The sequence below is a fragment of the Brassica napus genome, chromosome C2 (genome assembly GCF_020379485.1).
Source record: "Brassica napus cultivar Da-Ae chromosome C2, Da-Ae, whole genome shotgun sequence".
NCBI lineage: Eukaryota > Viridiplantae > Streptophyta > Magnoliopsida > Brassicales > Brassicaceae > Brassica > Brassica napus.
This window is the reverse complement of record NC_063445.1, coordinates 52,523,469-52,542,325: the sequence shown is the minus strand read 5'-3', so window position 1 is coordinate 52,542,325 and position 18,857 is coordinate 52,523,469. Positions and strand designations below refer to the sequence as shown.

The 18,857-nt window shown below is 34.7% G+C and overlaps 4 protein-coding genes across 4 annotated transcripts; all 4 read right to left on the bottom strand.

The window, feature by feature from the left end:
• Positions 1-3,958: 3,958 nt before the first annotated feature.
• LOC106382250 (receptor-like protein 6) lies at positions 3,959-7,039 on the bottom strand. The gene has a single exon (XM_013822244.3). The coding sequence runs from the start codon at positions 7,037-7,039 to the stop codon at positions 3,959-3,961; it is 3,081 nt and encodes a 1,026-aa protein (XP_013677698.2).
• A 1,924-nt stretch (positions 7,040-8,963) lies between these two features.
• Positions 8,964-10,355, bottom strand: LOC106378750 (receptor-like protein 35). The gene is made up of 2 exons (XM_022696771.2): positions 9,222-10,355; positions 8,964-9,135 (listed from the first exon to the last, which is right to left on the bottom strand). Exons 1-2 carry the CDS (start codon positions 10,353-10,355, stop codon positions 9,109-9,111), a joined length of 1,161 nt encoding a protein of 386 aa, XP_022552492.2. The 3' UTR covers positions 8,964-9,108.
• LOC111198145 (receptor-like protein 7) lies at positions 9,401-11,734 on the bottom strand (the record flags this gene model as incomplete). Its single annotated transcript, XM_022696770.2, has 1 exon — positions 9,401-11,734. A coding segment is annotated over one exon (837 nt), but the record flags the coding sequence as incomplete, so codon positions are not given.
• A 2,839-nt stretch (positions 11,735-14,573) lies between these two features.
• LOC106382248 (histone H3.2) lies at positions 14,574-15,253 on the bottom strand. Its single transcript, XM_022697165.2, has one exon. The coding sequence runs from the start codon at positions 15,179-15,181 to the stop codon at positions 14,771-14,773; it is 411 nt and encodes a 136-aa protein (XP_022552886.1). The 5' UTR covers positions 15,182-15,253; the 3' UTR covers positions 14,574-14,770.
• Positions 15,254-18,857: the final 3,604 nt, after the last annotated feature.

Below are 18,857 nucleotides of genomic sequence, written 5' to 3'. Positions count from 1 at the left end.
AAAACACTAATATAAAGATAAAAAGTCCATCGATAAGATGATGATGTTGAAGAGATTATGGGTGAGCGACCGTGTTTACTCGTCGTCCTCATCATCGTCCCAGCAGATGAGTTCAAAGCCTTCACTCTCTGGATCAGACTATCAAAATCTTCATGTTCCCAACTTAAAGAGAATATTGATCATTTGTTTGATAATATGAAAATTATATATTTTCCTATTTCTATAGCAATGTTTTCTGTTTTGATAAAGCTAAGGTTTAGGGTTTATATATTTATGTTGACTTAAATCTTATATAATGCTTATAATTTTAAAGAGAATAAATCAAATTACTTGAATAAGAAATTGTACCAGCAACATCCACAAATCAATCAAGAAAAAGCATACATAGAATATAACATTTCAGATAGCTAGAATTCCTTGGTGACCAGATGAAGTATTGAAAGGTACTTGTGGACTGATGCTTTTGGAGACTGATGCATTTCTATTGTGCAAGTGAGATGGTTAAATATTAAAATCGAGTTTTACTCAATTTATGTTATATTGTGTTTTCGACATTGCAATATGTATGAGGTAAGTAAAATATTAGGCTTCAATTGGTGGTAACCTATTAAAAGAATACAAAAAATAAGAAAGAAAAGAACGAAAAGGAATAAATAAAAAAATGTAGAAGAATATTTATTATTTACATTCATCTTCTAATTTGATAAGAAATAAATGTAGTCTAGTATTACTTAAATGTAAAAGAATGTTAAAAATTGTAAGTAACAAATATTCTTTGTAAACAGTGTAAACTATAAGAAAAGATAAAGAATTTAATATCTCCACTCATTCATTCGTCAGCATTTAGAGCATTGTTTGACCATTTCTATCAAATCTTGATAATTTCTCATTTTACCTTTTCACTGCGTTTGATTTAATTCTTTCAGTTTTGTTAAGCTTCGTCATTATGAATAGGTAAAATATTTGTAATCTTCTGATAAAAAAAATCAAGAGACTCATTTCTTATTTCAAAATATGTGGATTGATCATATATTAGAATACTACGGAAAAATTAATATTGAGTAATTTGTATTCTTATGTTTTTTTATGAATTAATGTATGTTTTATATTATTACTTTGTGTATTTTGTGTTATAGTAAATTGTATTTATATATATTATTTTGATATTTTTAATGTATATGTATTATTTATTTTATTTTTTTTATTTTTTTTATTTTACAACAAAAAGCTAAAGGGAAATTAAGTAGATTCCTGATCCAAGAGCCACATCGGGGGAATCGAATCAACATAAACCATAGCAGCAGACTGATTTCTAGCACCTCGTGCCAGCTTGTCCGCCATTGTGTTTTGTGCCCTCGGAATATGTTGTATTATTTATTTATATAAAGCTTAACAACTATAATTAATCTTATATATTAAAACAGAAGTCATAACCTTGATTCATATATGATTTTTTTAAAAATGAACCTAATGGAACTATTTCTAGAAAGTCATGTTACATTTAATCTCTAATCTTATCATTTAAATTTTGGGCCTACCAAAAAAATTTATTGGGCTATCAATAATTGGATTTAAACAATAGATGATCTATTGGATTTATAGATAGTATAAATTAAATAGATATAATTTAATGTTGTAATACTATACCTCCATATGTTAATTATTTAAATATTTGTCGATGTTAACTTTTAAAATTATAAAGATTTTTTTTTTAAATAACAAAAATCATATTATCTAACAATGATTAATCTTTACTACCTTAAACTAATGAAAATAAATTTTAAACTATATAGTTTATTTTAAAAATTAAACAAAAACTAAATGTTTAATTATTTACTCGATAATATAAATCTATGAAGCGAAAAGTTTAATTTTAAAAAAACTTTCTAAATTTGTGAAATGTTACAATATCTTTGAATATGACAATAAAATAATATTTTACTAATATTTATAAATATATAGTTAAAATTTTAATCATGAAATAATAATCCGAAAATATATATATAGAAGAAGATACAAATACATGTGAAAGTTTGAAACAATCTATTCAATGAAAAAAATATACTGTAAACTTATTATGTTTTAAAAATTGATAGACACATGTATATTATATATATACCAATTTGGAATTGAAAACAAAATGTTTATATAAAAATAAATGAAAACAAAAATCTGCGCGGTTGTGATACACTAAAATTGGATCTTTGTCTACTATCAAGTTAACAGTGTAGTTGTAATATCTTTAGATTCAATTCCAGAGGACCAGTTCACACTTTATCTTTATGGGATCAAAATTTAGCTAAAACGAAGTGGGGGTTTTAAAGAAGTAAATATCGTAAAGAAGAGGTTAGGTTGTTTCGGATTGATTTAAAGGCGTTAGTCTAGGGTTTCTTCTTCAGGTATGGAATCACAAACCAAGCAATTATTCAAGTTCAGTTTATAACGAGTCTAAACTTGGATCACTCAGGTTGAATCAACCCACTCTCGTGGTGTTGATTCCTTTGCAAGCCGGTCTTGATGCCTAAACTCTCGTTTGGATCAAGACATGTTGGCAAGCTCTAGAGATCAAGTCCGATATGTTCACAATACACCCTAATATCTACTCTCGCTGACTAGGGATGCAAAGCTCATTCAATTTATATCAGGTTATCAATTAACGGCTAGCTAAATCGATTAACCCTAATTCATGCACTGAGTGATCGGTTCATTGCAAGCAACAAAAACATATATTAATGTAGACAATTTCAAGATGACGTATTTATGCTTAGCTCACGAATCCAAAACCCTAGAACCCTAAACTAAATCGGTGATACTCAGACATAACACAAGAACAGAGAAACATGATTTCTGAATAATACTGCATATAATAGATCAAAATAAATCAGAGGGTTCAGGATAATCTTCTCTATGAGATAGATAAGGTCTTCTCCCTTACAAGTAGCAATCGCCAAAATCAAAGCTCTCTCGGGTCTTTTCTTACGTAAAAACTAAGGTAGGTCTAAAATAATAAATATGAAACTATATATATAGAAGCCACAGGCGGCTAGAGGAAAGAAATAGGAAATCTAGGGCAAATTTCGAAATATTTGGAAACTTCTTTTTTTTATCTCTGTCGCTGGAGCAGGCACTCAGACTGCTCCGGTCCGGTTGGCTGTTTCGTGCGAAAGACTCCAAATCATACTTTTCTCTTTTCTTTTCCTCTAGCTGGTCAATTTCTCATCTAATGCAACTCTAGACCTGTTATGACTCGAAAAAGACTAAAAAGACTCGATAAAACCTTAAAAACTATTAGTAAGACATACGTATAATGTGCCAAAACACAATATATTAGGTTGCACGAATCGAGATCTAGTTTATATTAAAGCTGAAAAGCTAACATACAAATTACATTAACATTTTAAAAATTAAGAGTCACGTCATCGTAACATATAATCAGAAACATTTTTAATTAAGAGTTACATTAACATTTGTATGTTACACAATTTAATTCTTGTTTTAATTTGTTGTTACAAATTAAAATTAAAAGAGATAATAAATATGTTGACTTATTCAACATATAACAAAACTTTTCTAGATAAAAATAAATCTTTTTTTCATATCTCCTTTTCCCAATACACTAATGTGTATTCAAAGCTTTGAGCTTTGTAAATAATTCTCCATTTTATATACAATATGACTTTTTCCTCGTGATTCCAATGTGAGACATTTTAGGAATGTTACATTTTAAGCTTTGCAAGCAACCCATTTGAAATTTTCATTTCTCATTCAAACTAACTCTATTTTTGACATATGAAAAACACTTTTTCATGATGCTCAAAAATAAGTTCCAACATATAACAAGATCATCTCTATACACATAATTAAGATATGGAAACTTTTTCTATATAACAAAAAAAAAACAAAACAAAACAAAGGGTTTGGATAGAGAGAATAAATCTTTTTCGGTCATCCTTGTTTCTCACGCAAGAAATCTCATGAACCAGTGAGTCTTTTGTGTAACCAAAATGTGCCCAATTGTCAACCCGAGGATAACTCCAGGTGCTAAGGCTATGGCAGCTGCAGTCCAGCTCAGTACTCCTTCTTCCTCCTCTGCTTCCTCTGCTTCTGGCTCTTGTGATTGCTCTCCGCACTTTTCACTGAGAGGAAGACCACACAGTCCAAGGTTTCCTTCAAAAGACGAAGCAGACTGAGTTTGAAACTGTGTACTTTGCGGTATTGGACCGTGGAGCTGGTTGTTGGAAACCTTGATGTAAGACAGACTAGAGAGATCCCCGAGAGAAGGTGGAATTGACCCTGAAAGCTTGTTATTCGATAAGTCTAATGACTCGAGCTGACTCTGATTCCCAAAAGATGAAGGTATGTCACCAGTGAAACCGTTGCTTGATAGATTGAGCACAATAAGATCCTTGAGCAGACCAATGGAGTCAGGGATCTTTCCACTGAGTTCATTTCCTGACAAGTCAATAGCTGTTAAGAGTTTCAATATCCGTTCCAGTTTCATCTCTACTTCTTTACTCATCAAGACCATTGAATCATGGTAATAATCATTATATCTGATGTAAATAACTCCCGACCGATCTTCACGTCTAGTCATGTTCCAGTCTGAAAAGTAATCTGATGGTAGTGTCCCGTTGAAGCCATTGTTGGATACATCAATGATTTGCAGCTTGGGAAATCCGAAAGGATGATGACGGTGTAAAGGTCCTTTGAAGTTGTTGTTGCGGAGGACAATGACTTTTAGCTCAGGCAAAGTATTCAGCCAGAAAGGAAACGTGTCGTCGATTCCATTGCTTCTCACGTTGAGAACTTCGAGGCTAGTGCAGCTCTTCAGTGACCTTGGAAGCTTCCCAGCCAACCTGTTTTGGCTGACGTCAATGGATACTAAGTCAGTGGCGTTGGTGAATATTTCTGGAATACTTCCATTGAGTTGATTATGGTGGAGGTTAAGAAATGAAAGATAACTGTTCAGATTCTTTAGACATTGAGGTATTGAGCCTGTGAAGCTGTTGTTGGATAAATCAAGGGTTTGTAGATATCTCTGCTCACATATGGATTCAGGGATCTTTCCTGTGAAGTTGTTGTTGGAGACGACTAATGCTTCTGTTGAGACTGGTGGGTCGAACAATGGTCCTTGGAACGCGTTTGAACTCAAATCTAGAACAATAAGCTCCAGTCTAGATGAATCATTTGAGTATCTTTCAAGACCGGTGAAAGAGTTGTTGCGTAGATTCAGGACTGATAGCATTGGTAGATGATTCCACAGCCAATGTGGCACCTCACCTTTGATTTTGTTGTCTGAGAGATCCAAGTGAGACATCTTTTGTAGGTTCTTTAGGAATTTTGGAAACTCTGTGATACCACAGCCTGACAAGTGCAAGGTGCCTAAGTTCGTTGGTAGATTGGAAACTAAACCCATTTTCGCGGTCGAGACATGTACCCCTGACAGCTGCAGTGAAGATAGGGACTTGAGATGTAAGAGGATGGTACTCAAGTCAACTATATTTGTGGTGTTTATATAGCTTATGTCCAGATCTATGAGACCCTTGAGTTGTGATAAGAAGAAACCAAAGTCTACTGACATCCCCGTGTTGTAATAAGAAAGGTCAAGGCTGTAAAGATTGACTAAGCTTGAAATGGATATTGGGAGAGACCCTTTGAAATGGTTATTGCCAAGTGATAACCTTTCTAGCTTAGATGGTGAAGAGATATTCCCAAACTCAAGAATGGCATTGAGTTGATTATCTTTCAAATCGATATAAGTCAAAGAAGGGGTGTTGAAGAGAGTAGAAGGAAGAGTTCCAGTGAAAATGTTTTCACTTGCTTCAAAGGTCTCTAAGTTGCAAAGTGCACTTATGTTTGGAGGAAGTGTACCTGTGAAATGATTGTTGACTAGTGATAACTCTGACAACTTTGTGAGATTGAGTAATGGAAGAGGAAAGTTACCACTAAGCTTATTGGAAACAAGACTTAAGGTAGTAAGTTGATTAAGATTGGCAAAGGAAGGTGGGATTTGGCCACTAAGTCTATTAGAAGAAAGGACTAAAGAGGTAAGATGGAGAAGATTTCCAAATGAAGAAGGGATATGACCATTGAAAAAATTAGATGAAAGGTCAAGAGTGGATAGGTTAGTTAAGTTTCCAAGTGAAGATGAAATCTGTCCATGTAAATTGCAAAACCCAAGTTTCAAAGTAGTCAAGTGTTTAAGGTTGTTGATGGAGACAGGTAAGTTACCTAGGGATATCCAAGAGAGGTCCAAGAAAACAAGAGAGTTATTTCTATTAAACTCTGGAAGAGATCCTACCATATCTTGATTGCCTTGCAAGTTAATGGATTGCATAGTAGGAATCATAAAAAGACTGCTTGGTAATTTACCAAACAAGTTACATTCATCAAGAGAGAGTGATTTGAGAGAGGATAGTTTTGAGATATTTGGAGGAATTTCTGAAGAAATGTCTACAAGACCTAGGTTAAGCTCCTCTAGGTTTGTCAAATTCTGGGAAAGATTGTTAAGAAATGACTTTTGAGCTGATAATGAGTTAGAAGAGAGGTCAAGAGACACCAACTTGGTTAGATGAAGAAGCTCTGTTGGAATTGGACCAGATGACAAAGTGTTTGAGAGGTTGAGTAGTGTTAACTCCTTGAGTGTACCGAGCTGGCTAGGTATCTCAGAAGAGCCGAGATCGTTGTAAGCAAGATTGAGGACACGGAGCCTTTGCAGTTTAAAAAGACTGCTTTTGGAACTTAGTTTGCCGTGGAAGCAACTGGAACTTAGGTCTAGCTCGACCACTTCACCAGACTTGGCATGGCACGTGATACCGTCCCATGAACAACAATCACTCTTGTTGCTCCACGAGTTCGTCTTGGGATAAGAAAAACTAGAAAAAACATCATCGTCAAGATTCCGAATCTCAAACTCACTCACGAACTTCAAAAGGGCATTCTTTTCGTCGGGTCGGCACAAGTGCCGTGTAGGAGAAGCAAACGTGTTAAGAATGTTTAAAACGAAGAGGAAACAGATTGAACGAAGAAGAAAGCTCATTCTATGAATATTTTTGGACACAAAGTATTCAAAGTAGTGAAAATGTAATAGTTTAGTGGTGTGGATCTCTAGTCTCTGCGTATGTATGTATATATATATATATATATACAAAAGGCCTAAGCTCTTTTCCTTGACGTTGCATGAAATGCTCTTTTTGTACTTTGACTTTTTACAGAAAAATGTTTTACATGCCATGAGCTCCAGGCATCAACATTATCTGAAGTGTCATTTTGCACAGAAATAATTGATTTTCTTGAATTGTTTGTGTGTTTCCATTTTATAAATAGTATGTTTTGTCGCTCTCTACTAAATTGTAACCCAAAACAAAAGGTGTGGACTGTCTTTGTAAAAGCGGCAATGCTAGGACACATGTTTTTGTGAAATGAACAAGAGGAAAAGACATGGAACCATGTGTGAATGAAGCTCATGAGTTTCCGCCTCTTTCATATCTTGGGAGAAGACAAGTAATGTGATGGTGAAACTTCGTGAAAGTGTGTCTATATAAAAAGATATGAATGCTATTATGTCTTTATCTGTGAATAGCTTCTTGCCGTTATTTCATCAAATATCATTTTAATTTTTCTGTTTTTTCAAAATAACATATACCAAAGAACAATTCTCTCGAATAGTCATTTTTAAGTTTTTGTCACAAAAGTAACTCTAAAAAAAACAAAATAGCCTTTTTATTTTGAAAATTTTAATTTTAATTTTTTATTTCTTAAATTTTGAAACTCTATCATCAAAACTCAACCCCTTAACTCTAAGCCCTAAGTTTAGATTAGTTAACCCTAGGGTGTAAATATATTTTTACCTTTTAATAAAAAAAAATTGGTCATTTTCCGTTTTAAAGACTATTTTTGTGACAAAAACTTAAAAGGGCTATCATAAGGAATTTCTCTATATTAAATTATATAATTTTGATGAAAATGTATTTACTATATTCAATGCAATGAACAAAGCTAACTCGATTTTATTCTAAATGGAATCAAAAATAATTTGTGGTTCAGTATTAAATGAACCAATCTAAAACCTTATATTTAAAATCAAAAGCTCAAGTGAATAGCAAGTTAGCAATACTTATTATTATTTATGAAAATATTCTACATATAAATTAAAGAATGGTCTAAAACATATAAATAAATGAAAATAAAATATTAATCAGTTTCTATAATTGAGTTGTGTTATAAAATGTATATATGTGCATAAATTTTTACAAAGATTGTTGTTATTTTCCTAGTTATTTCTCAAAATAATATATATATGCATAATTTCACTAAATATATATACAAATCTAAGATAATAAACCAAATTTAGTAAAACTAAAAAAATTAATTAAACTATATGTATACAAATCTAAGATAATAAACCAAATTTAGTAAAACCAACGAAATTAAACTAGAGAAAAAGACAAAAATAGCACTAAATCAAGTTTTTGTTCCCAAACTAGCATTCAAGGTCAAAAGTCACAAAAATAGCACTTAATATTTTATCAAAACTTAATATTTTATCAAAAGTCACAAACTTAGGGTTTAGAGTTAAAGTGTGAGGTTTAGGGTTTAGGGTTTAGGGTTTAGGGTTTAGGGTTTAGAGTTTAGGGTTTAGGGTTTAGGGTTTAGAGTTTACGGTTTAGGGTTTAGGGTTTAGAGTTTAGGGTTTAGGGTTTAGAGTTTAAGGTTTAGGGTTTAGAGTTGAGAAATGAGGTTTTGGGGATAAGATTTCAAATTTTGAAAAATAAAAAATTAAAATTTTCAAAGGATAAACTTAGAAATGTGCTATTTTGGTCATTTTAGTTTTGGAGTGCTATTTTTGTGATATAAACTTAGAAAGTTGCTATTTTGGAGATTTGCCCATTAAACTAGAACCTATTTAATTAGAACAAAAATTAATATGATTTATTTTTGGGGTAAAATAAAAAGTAATAGTATGATTTAACTCGAAGATTTATTATATGCTCAAATGAGAAGCAAACATAACAAATATTGTAATACAAAAACAGACGTCTACTCCCCCCAATCCCAGTGGTCATCGGTAAAGTCCTTCCATGCATACCGCTATGTCGTCCCTCTTGCTCACCTAGGGTTTCTTTGGTGTGGAGACTGAAGAGGAATTGTGATAATCAGTTACAACAATGTACGCATCTGAAGATATTTGTGGATTAAAGAATCGTTTGATCGAAACATACCTCACTAGAGAACCGACCTAACGCGATCCGCCGCGTTTTCTTCCTCACCATGAACCACTGAGGCTTGCTTATAATCACGACGTGCCCAATCGTCATCCCGAAGATGAATCCAGGCGCTAAGCCTATAGCAGCTGCGATCCAGCTTATCACGTCTTCTTCTTCCTTCTCCTCTGTTTGTGATGGCTCCTCCTTGTCTCCGCAGTTTTCGTTGAGAGGAGGACCACACAGACACAGTCCGCGATTCCCTTGGAAAGACGAAGCAGATTGCGTCTGGAACTGTGTGCTTCGCGGTATCGGGCCTACTAGCTCGTTGTGAGAAACCTTGATGAACGACAGTTTCGTGAGGTCCCTGAGCGCAGGTGGGATTTGACCCGAAAGCTCGTTGTGCGACAAGTCCAGTGACTCGAGCTGAGTCAGATTCCCCAGAGACGAAGGGATGTTGCCGTTAAAACCGTTGCTCGAGAGATTGAGCACAATTAGATCTTTTAGAAGACCGATGGATTCAGGGATCTCTCCTTGGAGTTTGTTTCCTGAGAAATCAATGGCTGTTAAGAGTGTGAAGATCCTAGTGTACTCCAGCTCCACTCCCTTGTTCATCAAAACCATTGAGTCGCGGTAATATGAATTGCCCCCAATGTACTTAAATTTTGGACTATCTCCCTTTGATGACATTGCGCTCAAGTAGATGAAGAAATCATCTAGTAAGGTCCCTGTGAATTCATTGTGTGATAAGTCAATGATTCGGAGCTGCGGAAACCAGGAAGGTCCTTGGGGTTGATATTGTAATAACCCATGAAACTCGTTTGACCTGAGGATCAGAACTTGTAGCTTGTTTAGGGACTGCAACCAGAATGGGAAAGTGTCGTCGAATCGATTGTGTTCCACGTTTAGGACCTCTAGAGAAGAGCAGCTTGTCAAAGATCTTGGAAGTTTCCCCACGAAATGGTTGTAACCGAGATTGAGTGACCTCAGATTGGTGGCATTCTTGAATATATCTGGTAGGCTTCCAGTGAAGTGATTATCACCAATGTCTAAAACTGAGAGAGACTTGGCAGTGAGATTCCAAAAACACTCCGGAGCTGATCCGTTCAAGTTGTTGTTGGCGATATCTAGGATATCTAGAGAGGTCGTCATATCACATATTGATATGGGGATCTCTCCGGAGAAACTGTTTCTTGATGCAATGAATATTGCGATTGGCCTTGGTGGGATAAAGAATGGTCCTTGGAAATCATTTGACCTCAGATCTAGCACATCAATTTTTTCTCTGGAGAAATCCTTTGCGGCTGAAACTGTTGTCGGAAAGATCCAAGTTATCCAAATTTGGTAGACTCCATAACCATCCTGGCACTTGACATCTGATTCTGTTGTTTGAAAGGTATAACCCCGACAAACTGATTCTGATTCTGTTTGAGAAAGGTGGTGAAGACATATTCACAAACCCCAGAGCTCCGCTGAGTTGGTTATCATCTAAATCAATAGTTCCCAGAGAGGGTATGGTGAAGAAGAAAGTAGAAGGGATAGTTCCAAAGAATGAGTTTTGGCGTGCTTCGAAATTTTCCAAGCTGGAGAGTGAACTGATATTTGGAGGAAGAATCCCTTAAGAGAGTGACAGATATGACAGCTTTGTAAGATTGAGTAGTGCGATGGGAAAGTTACCGCTAAGCTTATTGGAATTAACATCTAAGCTGGTCAACTGGTTCAAACGTCCAAAAGAATGGGATTTCACCACCAAAAGTGTTACCAGAGAGGTGGATATTGGTTAAACGAGAAAGGTTTCCAAGCGAAGAAGGAATCAAGCCACTGAAATTGGAGTCGTGGAGTCTCAAAACATTCAGATGCTTGAGGTTACTGATAGAATTTGGTATATTACCCGAAAAGGATGTAAGAGAAAGGTCCAAATATGCAAGAGAGTTGTTTCCATTAAATTCTGGGAGAGGGCCTTCCAGTTTTTGATTGCCACTCAAGGAAATGGATTGTATGGTAGGAATGGAAAGAACACTAGTTGGAAATCCACCAATCAAGTTGCAATCATCCAGGTTGAGTGATCTTAGATAGGACAGGTTTGAGATATTTTTAGGAATTTCTGAGGAAATGTCAACGGAACGTAGGTTTAGTTCTCTGAGGTTTGTCAAGTTCCGGACAAGTTTGTTAAGAAATGATTTGTCAGCAGATAGAGTATTAGAAGAAAGATCAAGAGACACCAACTTGGTTAGTTGAACCAGCTCGGTTGGAACTTGACCCGAGAAAGAAGATTGAGAAAGGTTGAACACTCTCAACTCCTTGAATGTAGTGTACTGAGTGGAGATGATAGAGGAGTTGAAATCATTGTAAGCAAGATTGAGGGTGCGGAGATTCTTTAGCCTGAAAAGGCTGCTACTCGAATTAATCTCTCCCTCAAGGGAATTCACACCAAGGTCTAGCCCGATCACTACCACCGACTTGTTATCACACCTGATACCATCCCAGGAACAGCAATCTACTTTTTTTCTCCCAGGATGGTGTGCTCCAGGTCAGATCTCTGAAGGGACGAAAAGATAGTTTGAACCCCTTCTTTAATTCTAGAAGAGCATCCCTCTGGTCTTGACGACACAAGTGTCTAGATGGATCCTCAGATGCGCCTACAAAAGCTGTGATGAAGTTGAGAAAAGAGAGGGCAAGGAGAGTGATACTCACCGACTTCCAAGAGCCTTCCATCTTTCTCTAAGGTCTAGAAGAGAGCATCAATGCGAAAATCAAAGATGAAAATTTGTGAGGGTAATATGGCTTTCACGGCATCTCTTTATATGCTTGACTCACTAATTATAGTCCCTTCCAAGTATTCTTTGGACTGATTCAAAGCTGCGATATTATCCACAGAAAGCATATCTCAAGTATGCGACAGTTCTCTCATGTTGACTAATTCAAAGCTGAAATTTCTTAGAAGAAACATGTGAAGACGCCGCCGAGACTTAACAAATTCCCCCCCCCCCCCTATATCTCATCTTGTCTAAATGATCGTGTAATCTTATGTGATATTTCAGACTAGCGTGTATTTACCAGGGATACCCCAAGGGTTAAGCCCAAGAAGGCTGCTGCCACCAGTATTATACTATACTCATTAGATTTTATTTTCTTGTTCAATCACTCATTCATTCATCATGATTTGCTTTTTTCTTGTGGTCGTTACCAGGGAAGGTTGTTGGGCGTGGCAGAAGAGATCGTTAGATGTATTTTATTTTGCATATAATCTTTGTTGGCTACTACTGTCTCTCTACTGCGGGGAAAAGTAAGGTCAGTGACTTAGTTTTGTAGAAGATTACGAACCCGGTCCCCATGCTGTTTTTTTAATAGGAAAATGTACAAGTTAGGGTTCTACCAATTTATGCAAGGAAGGAAACAGATTGCTATCCAAGTGCTATGGTTGTGCTCTTACAAATAATTAAGTAGGCAATGCATAAATAGTATCATCTGGGTTATGACTAAGAGCATGTTGAGATCGCAGTAAGTTGATTTGGCCTTGGAGATTTATTCATGTGATCAAATTTTTAACAAATCTTTAGTCTTTACATTGGTCATAAGTTGTGCTCTCTTCTCCGTCAATCTTCCTCTTTCACAGGATTGTGCTCTCTTCTCCCACTGTGGCGCGGGAAGCTTGGAAACTCTGAGAAAAGACTGTTTTCAATTACTGGAAGCTCGTCAGTTAAAGCTGCGGATACTCTAATGCTATTGTTAGTGGAAGTAGAAGACATTTCTACACCAGTTCAGTGCAAATCTTTTTTCTCATCATCAAGAAGAACAATGGAACCAAGTCACCAAGACCATATGCTTCCAAACCGAATGCCATATTTATCTTATTAGCCCGGTTTAATGGGTAACTTAGTAATGTTTAGTGTGTTGTGTTATAAACCGAATGTTTCAATGTTTGTAAATTATGATTTTGATCAACAAGGAGTAGGGATGTTAACTACAGTGTTAGGGCTCAGCCCTCTTTTGTTTATTATAAGTCCAGCCCTATTTTAACTCAACCCTATTTTGAACCTATTATAATCAAGGGTTAGGGCTGGTACCAGGTTTAACTCATTTAATTGAAAAAAATATTTCATTTATTTTTGTTCTTAAATTTTAAAGATAAAACTAGAAAAATTAAGATATCATATGATTCTTTCCTCCAATTTGTTGAGCATCAAAATCAAAAGTTTTCCTCCCAAAATCGCAAAATCGAGTTTTTGCTCCACAACTAAGAATAAAATTTTTCCGTCAAAAAAAAATTGTGCTTTTTTCCGCCAAAACCTAATTTGAGTTTTTCCACCAAAACCACAAAATCAAGTTTTCCCACCAAAACCGCAAAATCGAGTTTTCCCGCAAAAACCGCAAAAAACCGCAAAATCGAGTTTTCCTGTCAAAACCGGCAAATCAAGTTTTCCCGCCAAAACTGTAAAATCGCGTTTTCCCGCCAAAACAGCAAAATCAAGTTTTCCGCCGAAACCGGCAAATCGGGTTTTCCCGCAGAAACCGTAAAATCTAGTTTTTCCGCCAAAACCGCAAAATCGAGTTTTTCCGCCAAAACCGCAAAATCGAGTTTTCCCGCCAAAACCACAAAAACGAGTTTTTCCGCCGAAACCGGCAAATCGAGTTTTTCCGCCGAAACCGGCAAATCGAGTTTTCCCGCCGAAAACTACAAAATCGTGTTTTCCCGCCGAAACAGCAAAAACGAGTTTTCCGCCGAAACCGACAAATCAGGTTTTCCCGCCAAAACTGCAAAATCGAGTTTTTCCGCTGAAACCGCAAAATCGAGTTTTTCCGCCAAAACTAAAACCGCAATATCGAGTTTTCCCTACAAAATCGGCAAATCGAGTTTTCCCGCCAAAACCGTGAAATTGAATTTTACGGGTTTTCCAAAAAAACTTAATTTAATTTTACGTTTTCACGGGAAAATTCGATTTTGAGGTTTTGGCGAAAAACTAGATTTTGATTTTTTGGCGGGAAAACTCGATTTCGAAGTTTTGACGAAAAACTCGACTTTGTTGTTTTAGTTGAAAACTCGATTTTGCGGTTTCGACGGAAAATTTCGTTGTTCAGTTTTTGGCGAGAAAACTCTACTTTAAGTTTTTTTTGATGAAAAACATTATTAAATATTGTATAATAGTTGTGTGAATCAAAATAAAAGGGTTAGAATTTAAACCCTGGTCCTATTAGGGTCAACCCTATTTAAACCCTGTTTAAAAAATGAAGGTTAGGGTTACAAATGGGTTTGCAGAGTTAGGGCTAACCCTGTCAAGTTGAGCCCATATTAACATCCCTAACAAGGAGAAATCGCCAAGTGATGATAAAAGAGCATAGACCCATATTAGCAAAAACATATCGACATCATTGGGCAAACATAAATAATATTAAACAAGAGAATTTTCGTCGAACACCTTCAGGACTGTTTTAATAAAGTTACTTCCTAATCGAACACAAATTTTAAAACGAAAACGAGACAAGCTCTACATCATAAGAACCGATTAAACTAAAGATAGAGTAGATTTCTAACTAGAGAACCAAGCAAATCAATTGCATAAGAGTCTTCAAGCTCTTTCGCCACGGATTCTCCTCGCGAGCTGGATATCCTTCGGCATGATCGTAACCCTCTTGGCGTGAATCGCGCAGAGATTCGTGTCTTCGAACAGCCCAACGAGGTAAGCCTCCGCAGCCTCTTGCAAAGCGGCGACGGCGCTGCTCTGGAACCTCAGATCCGTCTTGAAATCCTGAGCGATCTCACGGACCAGACGCTGGAAGGGGAGCTTGCGGATCAGAAGCTCGGTGCTCTTCTGGTACTTCCTGATCTCCCTCAGCGCCACCGTTCCTGGACGGAACCTGTGCGGCTTCTTCACTCCTCCGGTGGCCGGAGCTGATTTCCTCGCCGCTTTGGTCGCGAGCTGCTTTCTTGGGGCTTTGCCTCCGGTTGATTTCCTGGCGGTTTGCTTGGTGCGAGCCATAACGAAATCAGATGGTTACTTCTTGTGGAGAATGTGAATGTGAGATTTGGTTGTGATGAAGGAAGAAGAAGATGAGTTGCTTTTTATGATGAGTTTTCTTGAAATTTTGTCCGTTGGATTTAGAAGTGCTATCTACGGCTGAGATTTTCAAGATTTCGATCTGCGTGTTCTCTTGTAAACCAATTAAAACAGGCCACGTCATGTTTTAAGCATGTTTACCCATCCGCGTGATGTTACTATGGACCAATTAAAATCATCGTGGCAAGACCCCACGAGACCTTTACCGCTTACTTCCAAAGAGTTTAAAAGTTTTTCGCGCCAATCGGAAATTTTGGGCATGAAACTATTTCAAAAAGATGAGTATATACAACGTAGTAATGGTGTCATCGGTTACACTATCTCCGATGTATTTTACTATTTTCGCCTTAAAAATAGAAGAATTTTATATTAAAGATAAGATTACTCTAATATATTCTTCTAAAATAACAATCTCTAAAGTATAATAAAATATAGATGAATGCTATTTTCTCTAAATAGAGAAAAAATAGATTCTATTATAGAGGGAGAAATATAAATGGATTGAAGCAATTTCATCTCTAAATACTATTATAGATGTGAAAATATTAATAGGTCGGAGATGCTCTCACGAGTGCATAAAAAAAGTATGACATATTTATTTATACGAGCCTCTGGACCAACTATTTCTTTAAAACAATTTGTAAGCGAGCAAAATTAACGTAATAATGTGCCTTCTGAGTGCATCTGGACTAATATTGTGTTGGATCCTAACCCACCCTCCATTGAGCACTGAGCAAAACTTTTTAGAGGTTTGCTTGTTATTGTTTGCAAGACCAAGTTTCTTTGCACCTTGATAAAAAAAAAAATTACAAAACACCGAGCCATTACTGAGAAATTGACTTGCATTGTGCTGGTCCCACATTTTTGGTTCAAAGCATCTTCAATATATTACTCCACATTTTATTTCAAAATAGTGGACACCAAAATGGAGTAAAGTTTTACTCTAATGTGTTACTTCAATTTTTACTTCAAAAATAATATATTTTATTAATAATTGTTAATAATACATTATACTTATAAAAATTTACTAATTAACCCCACATATTTTAAGTTTACAAAAATTCCCTAAAATATAATTTATTTAAATTAAACATTTATTTTTAAAAAGTACAAAAATCATAAAAATAAAATAAAAGACAATATATAAGTTGGTTTAATAATGGAATTAGAATATTTTTCTCACAAATGATCAACTAATGCATTTCGTAATGAAACATAAGTTTTTTTATCTTTGATATTCCTAAATCGAACAAAAAAATTTTGAAACAGATTTTCATCTTCTGCAATTTCGGTATCGGGAGGTGGAGCTTCTCTTCCAAGTTCAGTTGGTGTAGCGAATTCACGCTCATCCTCAATTATCATGTTATGTAAAATTATACATGTAGTCATGATGTCATGTAACACATTTTTTTCCAAAACCGATGTAGTCATGATGTCATGTAACACATTTTTTTTCCAAAACCGAACAGGTCTTTTCACAATAGTGAAACATGTAGATCCTTTTATGTTATATTTATTTTATATTATTATTATTTTTAATTATAGTATATATTTTTATGTAAAATTATTAAATAATGGAATATCTTGTTTATTTATGTTATTGTATCATTTTAAAATAATATTTAAGTGAAAAATAAAAACATTAAAATTTAAAGGACCATTTCAAAAATAAAAAAAACCTAGTCATTACTCTATTTTGGGGTTAAAAATAGAGTGGGATTAGAGAAGATTTTAAAATGATGTTTGGAGTAGAAAATTGAGTAGGGTTAGAGATGTCCTTAGCACGACCTTACCAGGTCTTTTTTTTTTGTTATGCGAGCATTACGACGAATCCAATTTTTGTTTCTGTATCATTCAACAAAACGAGAATAAAAAAGGGAAACAGACGGATCCTATAATCAGTATAAAAAAAGACGGATCCTAACTTAAAGAAAAAAAGGCCAAGAGACTAACCTTGAACGAACATTTTCCTTACACCATATGTTTTGGTCGGCAACTGGAACAAAAAACTCTGATCTACGAGAATTCCTTAATCCAATTAATTGGTCAGATGCTGTTAACATAAAGCTATGGAATCAATGAATATGATATCGTTTCAGGCAAAACCCATAATGTGTTTAGATTTGTAGAACAAGAAAAAACCCGAAACAAGTCAATATAAAATGATTTATCTGTATGTGAACTATGTAATTGATAACACATTGAATCATATCTGAGTAGAAGAAGATTTGTGCCTCTCACTACAAAGAAGACGAAGACAATTCGATGACTCAAACCATAAAAATTTAACCACTGATATTTGCTTTGCACTTATAGCAAGATCTTATAAAGCCATGTTTATGAAATCAAAATTTGGAAATCAGATCAGTATATCTGTATATGTGCATAACAGCAAAACAGAAACTTGATTTCTTCTGATTTATTCATAGATTGCAAGTTGATAACATCTGAAAAGGATTTAAATCTTTTAAATCTGTATGAAATCATCAGTTTCATGCTTGGTGAAACCAAATGAAAACCTAGAAACCTAAATAAACGAAGTAGTGGTGAAGAGACAAAAACGTATTGATGTTACTAATAACTTTTTCCTATCCTAAATGAAAGTTAACGTAGAGTTTGTTTTACGAGGGATTTGCCAAAAATGATTTAAAATTTGATTTTGAATACAAAAGTGTACCCCAAATTTAATCAAGTGCAAAAATAACTCAAAAGCCTAGTAAAATTATAACAGGTCCCTTACGATCAAACAAAAAACATGTATTCAGTTTTACCATTATAACCCTCCATTAAAAAAGACTTACAAAGAATTCTTCTCTATGATTATTTATTTGTAAGTCTTCTCGTTCAGTAGATCTTAAAAATAATTTTATAATTTTATAAAAAATATTTTGAAGGATAAAAAATTGAAATCATGTAATAATAAACATTTCTCAATGATGTAAATTTAGTTCATCTGAAATTGAATTATTTTCAACATAGATGAGTGAATGTATATTAGCTCATGAGTCATTGGTTTAGGGTTTGGTAACATATGTTATACTATTGTATGTATATTTAGGGTTAGATTCTGAAATCTTACCTTCATTTTTTTTTCAAATTGATCCATATATATTTAGTAAGTATCTAATAACTTGATTTAAACATTTTCTAAGTTTCTCTTAAGTTTAAGAAAGTGTTTTTTGCAAAGTTAATTGATTTTAAGGTCTGGAAGACTCACAGAAGACTTAAAAGAAGTCTTCCAACACATCCCGCCTAAATTTTAGTAGAATTTAGGGTTTCCGCCTAAATTTTGGAAAAATTTAGGTTTCCTGCCTAAATCAAAGTCTTCCATAAGTCATCTAGAAGTCTTTCAGATAAAATCTTCTTATGGATTAGATCTTAAAAATATAAATTTTATAAAAATATTTTTAAAGGGGAAAAGTCAAAATCATGTATTAATAAATATTTCTAAAAGATGGAAATTTAGTTTTACTGAAATTGAATTATTTTTAACATAGATGAGTGAATGTAGATTGAATCATGATATTCTTTGGTTTAGGGTATGGTAACATATGTTGTAGCATTGTTAGTATTTTTAGGGTTAGATTTTGAAGTCTCA